The sequence below is a fragment of the Carassius auratus genome, chromosome 23 (assembly GCF_003368295.1).
Source record: "Carassius auratus strain Wakin chromosome 23, ASM336829v1, whole genome shotgun sequence".
NCBI classification, from domain to species: Eukaryota; Metazoa; Chordata; class Actinopteri; order Cypriniformes; family Cyprinidae; genus Carassius; species Carassius auratus.
In genome coordinates, this window is record NC_039265.1 from 4,101,856 (window position 1) to 4,114,971 (window position 13,116).

The window sequence follows — 13,116 nt, forward strand, 5'->3', positions numbered from 1 at the left end:
CAGACTTGGTGAGCAGAGGAGACCACAAACCTTTTATGGTTAGAGTACATCATCCTTTTCTAGTAAAAGCTACAGAACGGGATGTGGCCTGTAGGTGTGACATCAAAAATAATGCTAGAAATATATACTGAAACAAACTCTACTTACTTGCAAGGTACATTTATTTTACATGCATAAAATCTCTCAAACAATTACATTCACCAACTATTCAGTTTAATGGACCAAAAAAAAAAAAAAAAAAAAACCAACACCAAAGTTGTGCATATTTGAACATTTACTTCTATAACATCTTCTTGAAGTACAGTACGTGCAGAATGCGTATGTGGGATATTTTTCCATTGATAATGAAATAAATGTAGTGCATCTTAAGCCGGGGAGTACTTGTGACTCAGTCATGCTGAAGAAAACATTCTTTACAGTGATAAAAGCTCACACAAGCATGTGCTAAACTAGTAAACTGGTATACAGATCCATTTAAGAACAGACAGTACATCTAAGCAGAGGAATACTGACGTAAAAGCACAGCTCAGGTTCCACTAAACCTGTGCAAACTCAAGTGATCATTTTAGGTGAGCAGATTAAGTATTAATCCCATGTTAGTTTACATACTTGACGTTCTTCTAAGCATTTGGCAGGGTTCAAGAGTTAAGAAGAGATGTTTTTGGGTTTAAGACAATGACATGACGTCTTGTGGAATGTGTCGCATGTAAGACTTAGACCATGGCATCCGGACTCTGGTTTCCTTATTGGAGGAACACTGACATGCACATGTACGTGAGCAGGAAGTGTTTAGGTGCTTCTACAGAATGGTGGAATGTTGGGTAAGTTGTGTCATGCTGATCTATTGAGTGTGTGATAGCGCTCCAGCGCCTTGACCATAGCCAAAGCCCTTTGGTCCAAAGTTTTTGGCATAGCAACCTGTGTAGAGCAGAAAATTAAGTTAATATGGCACTATGACAATGGACTTTTTTTAAACAAATTATGCAGAAGATTTGAGTGGAGGTGTTGCACAGTTGCAGATCTCGCCACAATGATTTTAGGTGGTTTCTAGGGCATTGTTGTTTTGATAAATATTTCACAATCCCTAAGCTCTTTATTTGAGTTGATTCACTTTGTTTCAGATATATATCAGGTACAGTACATGCCATTTTTTCTAGAGGACTCCAATTCGTTGTTGAAATATAAACATTTAAATGGTGGCTTTTCAAATTAAACATATATTGAGTATGTAAAATAGTGCACATATCTAGCAAAATACTCCTCTCTAGAGTTAATTGTTGAGTTATGAAAATTGCATGGCTTTCCTGAGGTGACTATAACGTTACAAGCCATATTATTAATTTAACATATATTAAATATTTGACACCTTTTGTGGTTAAAATACTTTCTGCTGAAAAAAATGAATAATAATAATTGCAAATAAACATTGCGAACCATGAACTGTTAACAATTAAAACCATTAACTAACGGTTTCCAGAAGCAGGGTTGCCAGGTTCATAGTTTTCCGGTGTAATTGGACTGCTTGTAATTTGTTGCTCGCAGTTTAAGAATTTGCCATAATGCATAAATTGAGTTTTGATATTTGGAATGGGTAGTTGAGATTTTTTTCATTTGCCTTTGGGCTGGTTTTGTTACTCAGACCTGGTAACCCTCTCCAGTAGTGTCTTGGACCACATTTCATTAGGATTTAGTGGTTTTAACATGCCACCAAAAGAAGGTGACAAATTCCCAGTACAGAACCACAGACACGGTTACAGTTTACATTAAATCCGTTAAAATTTTTAACCATGCAAGATAAAATGGACAGCATTTTAAAGCAGAGACTTAAAGATCATTGGTTCATGGAAATGAAGCTTGATTCAAATCAATATTGTTGACCCAGCCTTAGCTGTTTTACCATTTCAAACACTTTCTAGTTGGTTGCTTGGCATGAATCAGAAAAGAGAAGATAACATTGGATACTCTGCCTTTGCAGTAGATTTCTCCATCCTTGTCAGCTAAAGTTGTAGATTCCAGCCCCTTGCCGCACTTTGCACATCGGAAACAAGCCCTGTGCCATGCCTGCACAGAAAGAAGAGCACAGTTGCTTAATGAAGACCATGTCAAGAGCTTACAGGACCATAACTGATGGCTTAGTTCATTTTGGTGCATCACAGCATTTCCTCCTGTCACTTCTGCTTTTGGCTTACATTTCCTCCCCCTATGACTTTTTCAGCTGCGTAGACGGCCTTGCCACACCGTGGACAAACATCAGAGCCGCCAAACTTCTGAGCCATCTTGGATGTGTTGGGGTTATTGGTTGGGCGGTGTTCTTGAGGCCTGCAATCAGAAGACACACCAAACCAGATTCAGATGCTGAATAGTCACCAGATTGGCCACAGTTTGCTAGATTTACAGCAGCAAATCTTTAAAGGAATGTTTCCTTCCAAATGTATCCTTAAATCTTTACAATTTGCTCCAAATCCATTTGACATTCTTTCTGCTGTGAAACACAAAATAAGTAGTTTGATTAATGTTCATGCTGCTCTGTTCCATATAACATGTGTAAAATAGCAACTGTAATTGGTTGCTTTATACGGTATCTTGATCAAATGGTTCCTTTCCATGTGAATGCATGGGTTTTGGGCAGAATAGGCTATGAAGTATACATTATGCTGACAGCCAAAGTCTAATGTTGTGAGTCTAGATGCTAAAATAATGAGATCTGAAGCAATATTTAAGAATCAAAATTGAAAGTAAGTGTATTCTTACTCCACATGTTTAATTCCCAGTGACTCTCCTTTGTCCATGCTCAGAGTTCCTGCGCCAGCGCCGTAGCCGTAGCCTTTGGGCCCATATTTTTTGCCGTAACAGGCTTTGCAGTAGATCTCATTCTCATGGACGGCTACAGTAGTGCTGTCTAGATTTTTCCTGCACACCACTGAAATGAGAAGGATGAGTGAATACGACAAGCTACATAGATAAATGTGTTCTGCAGTGACCCTCAGCTTCAAGATTTCAAAAACATAATAATAACAGTAACCTGCTAACCATAGCAATACAGATAATATATAATGATTTTAAAAATATACATTATTTAGATGAGAGAGTATATTTTTCATAGTCTAATATTAGAAGCACTATTGCTATATCAATGAAATCTTGTGTGCTAGTGTTTTGCATTTTGTGATCATAAAGTCTTGTCTGTCTAGAGGAACATCTTGGCAGGGTTCTGTGCTTCATTTTTCATTAAAGGTGCTTTGATTTTTTTATTTTTGCAGACAGTCTGTCTGGAATGCAGAGTTTTTGTGGGCAAAGCAAGGTGATATTATATTTCATAACTGATTTCTAGAGACAACCAGAAGAGAGCGCCAGAGAACAATCTAGACAAAAACTGATGTTTCCACCTGAACTATGACTGTGACCCAATTCATATACTATTCATTTATTAACATCATTCATAATTAAAAGTAGTTTTCCTTAATGATAGCAGATGTCATTCTTTATAAATGTTAGAAAAAAAAAATAATGAAATGGAAGGTAATAAATGATCTAGATGCTACTGCTTTATTCAAACTTGTAAATGTATCCGACAGGAGGGTCTGTGGTATCATTATGCAGTTTTATGTCTTATGTCTTAATGACAAGAATGTAGCCTAATTTCACACACTCGAAAGCATTGTTAATACATTTGTAAAGCATTCTGGGACACATTTTTTCACTTCAGCTCTGAGTGTTTTGGCTGTAGTTGTGCAACAGATGAATCATTGTTAACTGATAAATTAAATACTAATCGTTATTCATCAGAAAGAGTCTGTTCTTGGTAAACTTTGTTAAACCAGCTGAACTACGGACTCATGGCTCTAGACAGCACAGGAAAATGAACAGGACTTACTGCACAGGAAGCAGGATCTGTGGAAGCTCCGGCCGTCACACTGCACTTCCTCTGCAAAATACACCGTTTTCTGGCAGCAGCCACATTTGTTTCCACCCCCAAGAGGCATCCTGTTACACACACACACACACACACAGAGAGAGAGAGACGTGACCTGAAATCACCTTCCAATCCCTCATTCATTCATTTTTGGGGACATCCTATTGATTCCCAGAATAAAAATGAGAAACATTCAAATCCAGAAAACGTGTATAGTTTAAAGTGTAACAGTTTAAACTGTGTAAGTGTAGTCAAGACCTGAATTTCTTTACTATATGCAAATACATATACTTTAGTTAGCAAAGAAATACAAGAGAACTTCAACTAAAAGTGATGACGTACCACAAGAGAAATGTAATGCCAAAAAAGGCATTGAGATTATTCAAGAATGCATGTCTGAAATCTGAAACGAAGCGGGTCTGATGTAGAAACACATTTGGACTTTCGAAAGCACATATTTGTTGTGATTCCAGAGTGCAACTTGAACTTCACTGCTTGGCAAGTTTATGAGTTCCCTTTTCTAAATGTGCTTCCCGCTTCACTAGACCAACATCTCCGGTCAGTGGGAATTAATCTGATCTGACCTTAAATAAATGAATGATAGAAGTCTTGAACATAACCTGCATTTAGACTGCAACACAAAGCAAAACAAAACAATGTTGCTCTGGTTTTAGTTTTTTGACCCAGCGGTTTCAGGGTTGTACATTTTGATTTATGCCTAACCTTACGAAAAAGAAGTTTATTCAAGTGTGCTATATTAGTATACCTCTTTAAACAAAAAAAAAAAAAAAAAAAAAAAAAAAAGGAAAGTCTACTTTCAGTCTACTTTTATTCACTTCTCAGAAATGTGCTTTATGTACTTCTCAGAGAAAATAAATAAATAAAAAAATATATATATATATATATATATATATATATATATATATATATATATATATATATATATATAAGCTTTTTGTTCAAAATGTTTATTTATAAAACTTACCCACATTTACGTTTACTCATGCAGATGTTTAAACAGACAAACTTTTTCTTAACGGAATAAACAGATGTAATCTCGGAAATGAAAAAAGAATATTTAAATATAAACTCAAAATTTCCTTTTTTAGTCCATGGCTTGTATGGACAGCTACTATAAGTTCACTTTTAGTTAGGGGTGCTCCGATCATGACCGGCCGATCGTTAATGCGCATCTCGTCAGTAAGGCCAGTTCTCTCATCAGCGTTAATTCCATCAGGTGCGTGATTTCACATAGAGCAGCTGTTACTACACAGAGCCGTTTTTAATAGAGAAGATGCGCAAATCCACTTCATTTTCAGTTTGTACATTTTGGTACAATGGTGTTTCGTGTATTCAGAGTTGTTCACAGTGTTCAAGAGATGGATTCTCATGCTAAACATGGCCAAAGTTGAAAAAAAATAATTTAGTAGAATGACTGAGAATTTCTGTGCCGAAAATCTTACTTCCGGGTTGGTACAAGTTTTCCGCTGTTTTTTTTTTTTTAAATCGTGGATCTAATGACGTAGACATTGGAGGAACTCCTTATATGAGCACTTCTCTCGGAAAAGTGTGCCCGCGCACACACATTGACCAGAGGAGAGCGAGACCGCCCACATCAACAATTTTGAAAATCATCGGCAGCGCTGCACAGAATTTGTTCGAGAATGCCTCCAAATAAGTGCATTTTTGGATCTGAGGGAGAGTTTACTGAATTCAGCTTCCCCAAGAACCCAGTGTTACATGAACAGTGGATGCAGTTTGTTTTTCTGGGGCAGCAACGGAGTGTATCAAGTGCATGTGTGTGTTCTGGTCATCTGAGTGACGAATGTTTTATAAAACAAGGCCCAAGTCAAAGATGGATTTGCACATCGTTTGCGTTTCTGATAAAACTAACGACGTTTTGGATATATGGAGGATTCAGTAGGCCTACTACTCTATAGGTACTCAAGATTAACCAGAGATTAGGTGAAACTGTGTATGTTACGTACCCTTTAAAATATATACTAGAAAGTGGGCCAATTTAGTCCCAAGGAGTATTGAAATAAAACACAAGTATGCTAGTGCACTCATATTTGTATACTTGATATATAAAGTATAATTGAATATATACTTGAACTTAAGTATACTTAATAAACTAAATTAAGTATACTGTACTTCTTTTTGAGAAGGGTATACATCTGACAGTGAATCATGCGGTCTAATATGCTGTAATTGCTGGGAAATGTCTAATTGATTGTCCATAAAAGGAATGGTTGGTTGTAATCGAGACATTCCTGCATAGTTGTGCTGTCTCCAGTCTAAACACTAACTCAGGCCCCTGACTCCAAACATGTTGGGTTGTCAAGGATGTGAGGAAATGGCACGACTCGGCACACAGCCACACATGCTGATAACGTTCTGCATATAGTACACAAGCCTCCTCTCTCTTGGCCATTTCCCTTATTCTGTCGCAAACATCTACTAAAATCAACTTCACACTTCCTGTGATGAAATCTTGAGGTTTATTCATGCCTACAAATCCACCATGCTGCAAACAATAACCAAACTACTGTGCGCACATAAAAAATAAAGGTTCTTTATTGGCATAAATTGTAACATGATGCCAATAAAGAAATAATAAAAAAGAATGGTTCTTATTAAAATGTGCTACCAAAAAATGTTTAACAAATTAAAAAAGGGTAAAGGTTCCAATATAGTTCTTCAATGACAGGGGTGTCAGACTCCGTTCCTGGAGGGCTGCAGCCCCGCAACACACATAGCATGTAGTTTTCAGATCAGCCCGAATGACTTGATTAGCTGGATCAGGTGTTTTTAATTAGGGTTGAATCTAAAGAGTTTGAAACCCCTGTTCTATATCATCACTATGAAAATCCCCTTCAATGAACCTTTATTTTTAACAGTGTAGAATAAGACTGGACTGAAAATCTTGGTCAAACTGTTCCAAAGCCTCCTTTTCAGACTAAATGCGTTTTGGTCTGATTGAGTCCAGTTATTCTACTAGTAAACAAGACCAGGCAAGTCACTTTCCTGATTCTAGATCAGAAAAGTTAGTAGTAGTTTGGAACTGTGGAAGGGAAGAATTTAACTTGTTGCTTCTCTATTTATGACACGAATGTAGCCAGCTGAATAAAACCAAGAAGGTCTGATGAGGAGGAAAGAATTCCAAGACAACAAAACTTCAGAAACAGTTTCAGCCTTATGAGCTGCACACAAGCTTGCAGAGCCATTACGCAAGTGAAGGCGAAAGTGTGTAGGGGACAAAATCTGACAGTGAGAAGAGCTTCTTACCTGAAGTGATCTTCTCTGTGTGTGGATGTGCAGTCAGAGTCCAGCAGACTGTGGGAATGAGAAGGTTTCTGTGTCAGACTTCAGCACAGGAGCTCTGGGTGGGGCTATGTGCTGTGGTGAGATGTTAAAGGAACAGCACTACCTCATGACCCTGCGGTGGGTTTGCTCACTGACGCCCCCTCCTCTGACACTGAACACGGCCACTCAGAAACATCATTCCTGGTGCGGTCCTTCGAAACAGTGACTTGTTTAACTATTAGGAATACATATTGGTCAAGCTCAGGGACTGAAAAATAATAATTAGGGGTAGATGTTCAGACACTGGCCACAAAAATATTCCAGCCTGTTAGAGTATAAATACTTACCACAACATGTTAATAATGAAAATGTTAAACAATAATGAGCTTTTCTTGGATAGTGTATGTCCCTTATGCCATCTTAATTATTTTTTCAAAACAATAACAAAACAATTATTGATGAATATATGTCTTGATTATTAAGAGCAGGTAATTTTTGTGCCCATATTTGCCAATAGGTTGGTAAATAATAAAATATTTTGCTCAAAAACATATATATGCTGTTAGTGCTCCTCAGCTCACAAAATAAGACTAAAGTATGGCAAGCATTTAACGTTGCTGTCAAATTATTTCAAATTATGTTATGACTTGTCTAACAGGAACACCAGTGTTAACAGGCTCTAATGGTGGACAAGCTTTGTCCTTCATTGTCCTACATGGTTTCCAATCTGTAATGTATGGAGCTGCACCTATATAATATTGTTTCAAAACTATATAATATAAAAATAAAATAAATAATAATCCAGGTTTCCTTTGGGGGAGGGACACAAAAATAAGTATGTGGTTCCTTATCACAATCAATCATGGTGGCAAAACAATTATCTGTTCAGATGGCTGGAGAAATAATTACAAATTAGAGAGGACAAAAATAAATGATATTTTATTTATATTTGATTAAAAATGAAGATGTTATAAACAATTAGGATTAACTAGATTAACAAACAAACACAAAATCCATTACTAGAAGGAACAGTAATGACATTTTTTTGTGTGTGTTTTTATTCTGAAAAAAAAAGTGCTGCATTAATAGCATTAAATATTTTAATATTTCCACACTCAGCTAAGTGGGTGTTTTTTTTTTTTTTTCTTACCTCCAAGCTTGAGTTCTCTACCAGTGACCTGGGGGTTCTGAATAGTATCATATACACACACATACATATATATATATATATATATATATATATAGAGCAAAATTTCTATATCGCTCTCCCTCTCTAGCGCAGGAGAGCAGTCAGGTGGTCGTGAAAGTTACCAATAAGAGAAGAGAATCCTACAGACGACTACGCCACCCAGAAAACACCGGGACATAACAGCCCTAAGCAAGGGACACAGGTGTGTTGACAAAGGCAGGGTGAGCATAAAGATAAATAGAAAAAAAAAAAAAAAAACTTTATTTGCATACGATTAATAAGACAAGGTCTCAAACATCACAAGTCTTCACAAGGAACATACAAAAACAATAAGTAAAATACAACAGGATAAAAAAAGGGAGGGAGTTGACCAGCTAAACCCCCCAGATTTCTACCCAACACTCAATAACAATGACACACACTCATGTAAAAACTCAAATGTGTTAATTAGCACAGTACAGGGTATCATGGCCAACCCCTCCCTTTTTTATAATTTCATGGTTTATATTTCTTGTTGAAGTTGATTACTTTGCACTGAGGACATGATATAATATATATAGTGTAATACCAAGTAAGGTGCATGAATTAGCAAAGACAAGGCCACTATAGAGATACTGCTATAGTAATGCTATAGGGCCATTAAGGATGACTTATCCAAATGTATTTTATAACCAGACATAGTGCTTAAGGATTTTAACAAATGCAAGACCTCTGGTAGAGAGGTATTTAAGTTTGAAAGATGAAGCATAATGTCATTAGCAGTCAATGATATGTGGTGATGTGAGTTGTTAATAGTTATAGGTGTTATTGTTATTTATTTGTTTTTAATAACAAAAAAAGACAAAAGCTATATTTTTGGCAACTGTGGAGGGGTCTACAAATGCCCTGTGTGAAATGAATAAGCCTCCAGCTGAAGGAATTCCTTGTGCCTCTGCACACACTCCTCTCAACTGGCATTACTTTGAAAAAGTAACTCCGATATTTACAATTTTAAACTAATGCATTAATTTACTAGTTACTTGAAAAAAAGAAAGAAATCTGATTACGTAACTCACATTACTTGTAATGAATTACCCTCAACACTAAATACCTAAGCATAACTACAACAACATTCTTGCTTACTATCAATAAAGAGCAGATTAAGAGTTTACTGAGGGGAAAAATAAATAAATAAAACATTAAATTAATTATTTACCACAGTTCAAAAGTTTAATTAAAGTTTTTAATATGTGTGTGTGTGTGTGTGTGTGTGTGTGTGTGTGTGTATTAGTGGTAGGCATGGATACATTTTTTTAATCTATATTAATCTCACTGTAATCTTGGAATTAATCTAGATTCAAATGGCTCATTTGAATTCTGCCGAAAACATTCAGAATATGCGCGTTTCCCAAATAAAATAATGACTAAAAGTAACTGTTAAGTTTTTGAGAAGGGGTTTCTCAAAACAGGTGGTGTATTAGACCAGGGGCTCATCTCCTCATCTCCAAAATGCATCACAAACTGTTTGAGAAAGCTGTTAACGAATTCCACATTGCACAAGATGCAAACAACCTTACGCCTGTTTCACACATACTCCGTCAGCAGTGCGTATGCGTTGCATATTTTTCCAGGAGCGCTGTGTCTGCATCAGTGCAGCGATCGTTTACGTACCGAGGAGCGGACTGCAAACGCGTCCTGTGTGAAAGCACAATGAGTATGAGATTGTGCTGCTTCTGCACCACATACATCCACACAGACTGCATACACACTGCAGACGGAGACGGAGTATGTGTGAAACCGGTGTGCATCTTGTTGAGGTCTCCATTGGGAAACTTCTTTAAAAACATAAAAAACTCCCCGAAGCAAACCCGGCGGCTTCAGCTGGATCCATGTTAGCATGTCACGTTTGATGTGGTAATTTCACAGTGCACACAGGTTTTAAGACTCGTTCTCGCCCCCTACAGATTCGGCTAGGTATACATCCGCGCTAAAATATCAAGGTGAAAGTCATCATAGCTTGAGTAGTATAGACCCAGCTCCCAACCTAACTTTGAAAATAGATTAACGGTGATATTTTTTTTATTCACCGATAAGAGTCTCACGTTAATGCAGCACGTTAATGCCGATATTGGCCCACCACTAATATATATATATATTGTTTTTGTATATATATATATATATATATATATATATATATATATATATATATATATATATATATATATATATATATATATATATATATATATATATATATAGCTTGTTTTTGATCATCACAAATTATTTTAGTTTTTATTTCTCACTTTTTTAATAAAAAAAAAGTTTTTATTTTACTAACCGTCTAATGTACAGCATGGATCTAAAATGACCCATATTCATTTCCTATGTTTTTTCAGGTACTGTATGGATGAGTTTTTTTTTTTTTTTGGCTGAATCTCTAAAATAAATGTTTTTCCATAATTTATTGTTCCATGTATTCATTAAATATCTTGTTTTTGTTCCACAAATCATTATGATTATTTTTTATTTTCTTCGCATTGAAAAGGTTTTTGTATTTCTACATCAATTTTACACACATGGGTCAAAAATGTCCCATACATAAACCTGTAATATTTTTTTGTAAGCAGGAAGATATTTACCGCAGAAACCTTTTACCTGTCCCACATTTCACAACTCAACATGGTTGCTTTTGTATAATTGATGCATTTAAGTCTTATTTTATAATTTATTAAAACAGAAAATATTTGATATATTGTGAAAGATAACTGGATATAATATTTGAATGTTAGTCTAAGATTAGACTTTGACCTTGAAATCTGTTACTAGTGAGACAGAGGAACATGTCCAGTATTAGCAAGCTTGTTGTTGACATTCTATTTTAGCTCAACAAAATAAAAGATAAAATAACATGACATACTAGTGTACATCATTACTGTCAGGCATCTTTTACACTCTCCATGGAAATATTAAATGGCACAAAAGTTTTCAAAATTGATAATAATAGTAAATGTTTCTAGAGCAGAAAATCAACATATTATACTGATTTCTGAAGGATCGTGTGACACTGAAGACTGGTGTAATGATGCTGAAAATACAGCTTTGGCAACATTAAGAAATTAATATTTAAAATGTAAATACATTAAATTGTAATAATATTTTATAATATTACAGTTTAACTGTATTCTTTATCAAATAAATGCATAAGATATTTCTTTCAAAAACATTTAAAAAAATTATTATAATCTTACTGACCCCAAACTTTTGATATAACCTACTTTGCATAAAATATTTAATAGTAACTATAGTTTCTTTATATATGTATATATGTTGACTGTATATTTATTAAATGGTCTTGTGGAATGGACTTTTGCTTAATTGTGAACTTTTGCAGTCATGATTTTTGCTAAGTGACCTAGCTGACAATGTAGAGTCCATTATTTTATAGTTCAATTACATCAACAGATGAAGTCCAGCTGCTAAAAACCAACGGAGCGGCTCTGACCTTCATATTTTATATTGCTTGGGTGGGTCTGGAAATGCCATGAGGATGTGGGCAATGTACTGTTCCTCTTCGGGTGAAGTATCCCATCAGGCACTGCTGTTGTCAGAGCATCTCTGCCTGTACCAGGGTAATTACAGCGTTAGAATGATCTACTGTAGCGTGTGTGTGACTGCTTTTGAAGGGGCTATTACATGTACAGTAGCTCCAGTGAAAGAAATGTAAAGTTTCACATAATAACTGAAAGTTCATTTGGCTGAAGTGCTCAAGGGCACAACAAAAATGAAATTTTTATTAATATTTAATAATTTATTAAAACATACACTGTAGTTTGCAACAGACACCTACTGTAGGTCTAATGGGGAAAATGTATGGTGACAATTTGGTCCATGCGGTTTCATGTCATATACTGAAGATCAGAAATGATGGCTGGCTCCCACATCTTCCCCTGAACCTGAAGTGAATGCTGTCTGGGTCCTGATCCCATAATTTCTCTTTCCTTCTTATGTATTTGCATAAGAGATCAATAGGAAAATTGATTTATGTAGCTTAGGGGTTATTTGTTTTGCAAAATCTGATAACTATGACCTGGGAATTGAATAAAAGTCACATTAGATTCCAAATATTGCATCTTAGTTATACATCACATGTAAGCTAGCGTTGGTGGAAAGAGGTTGTTGTGATTCCTCTCATGTTATAATGCTCGCTGGCTCCATCTTGTGGCATCAAATGAATCATTTTGAGAAACGGATACAAAAGCAGTTTTTCGTTATGCCTCCGTATAAGATTAATAATTTAGAGATTATATCAAGCTTTTAACAATTCGTGATTTGACCAACTTCCAAATCATGCTGTTTAAGCTGAGGCAAATTTCATATTGTCTCTGGCCCAGCAAATGCTAACATGTAGCTGTAGCATTTTGGATAGCTTTTGCCTGGATTTGTTCCAGTTATGCAGTTGGATCTCAACTCCCTGAAAGCCTGACGTGTCAAACCTACATGATTTTTTTTTCTTCCTTCAAACAAACTTCAGAAAGTCTAAGGCTTCATCCGAAATTACATATTTCAGTAAGTGAAAAACATGTATGCCTGAATTCACAGCACTCATTCAAAAGTAGGCAAAGAAGGCAAGTAGATTCTGAAGTGTGCATATGATGAACACATTACGCAGAACCTGATTTTACCAAGTGAGACATGTTCCTGGGACAACATCTTTGTTGTCCCTGGAACA

At 35.8% G+C, this 13,116-nt stretch overlaps 1 protein-coding gene across 1 annotated transcript; it reads right to left on the bottom strand.

Moving 5' to 3' along the window:
- Window positions 1-256: 256 nt before the first annotated feature.
- On the bottom strand, window positions 257-7,356 carry csrp1a (cysteine and glycine-rich protein 1a). Its single transcript, XM_026199296.1, has 6 exons — window positions 7,202-7,356; window positions 3,875-3,984; window positions 2,752-2,920; window positions 2,190-2,319; window positions 1,968-2,061; window positions 257-918 (listed from the first exon to the last, which is right to left on the bottom strand). The coding sequence occupies exons 2-6, from the start codon at window positions 3,981-3,983 to the stop codon at window positions 842-844; spliced, it is 579 nt and encodes a 192-aa protein (XP_026055081.1). The 5' UTR covers window position 3,984; window positions 7,202-7,356; the 3' UTR covers window positions 257-841.
- Between the last annotated feature and the right edge of the window lie 5,760 nt (window positions 7,357-13,116).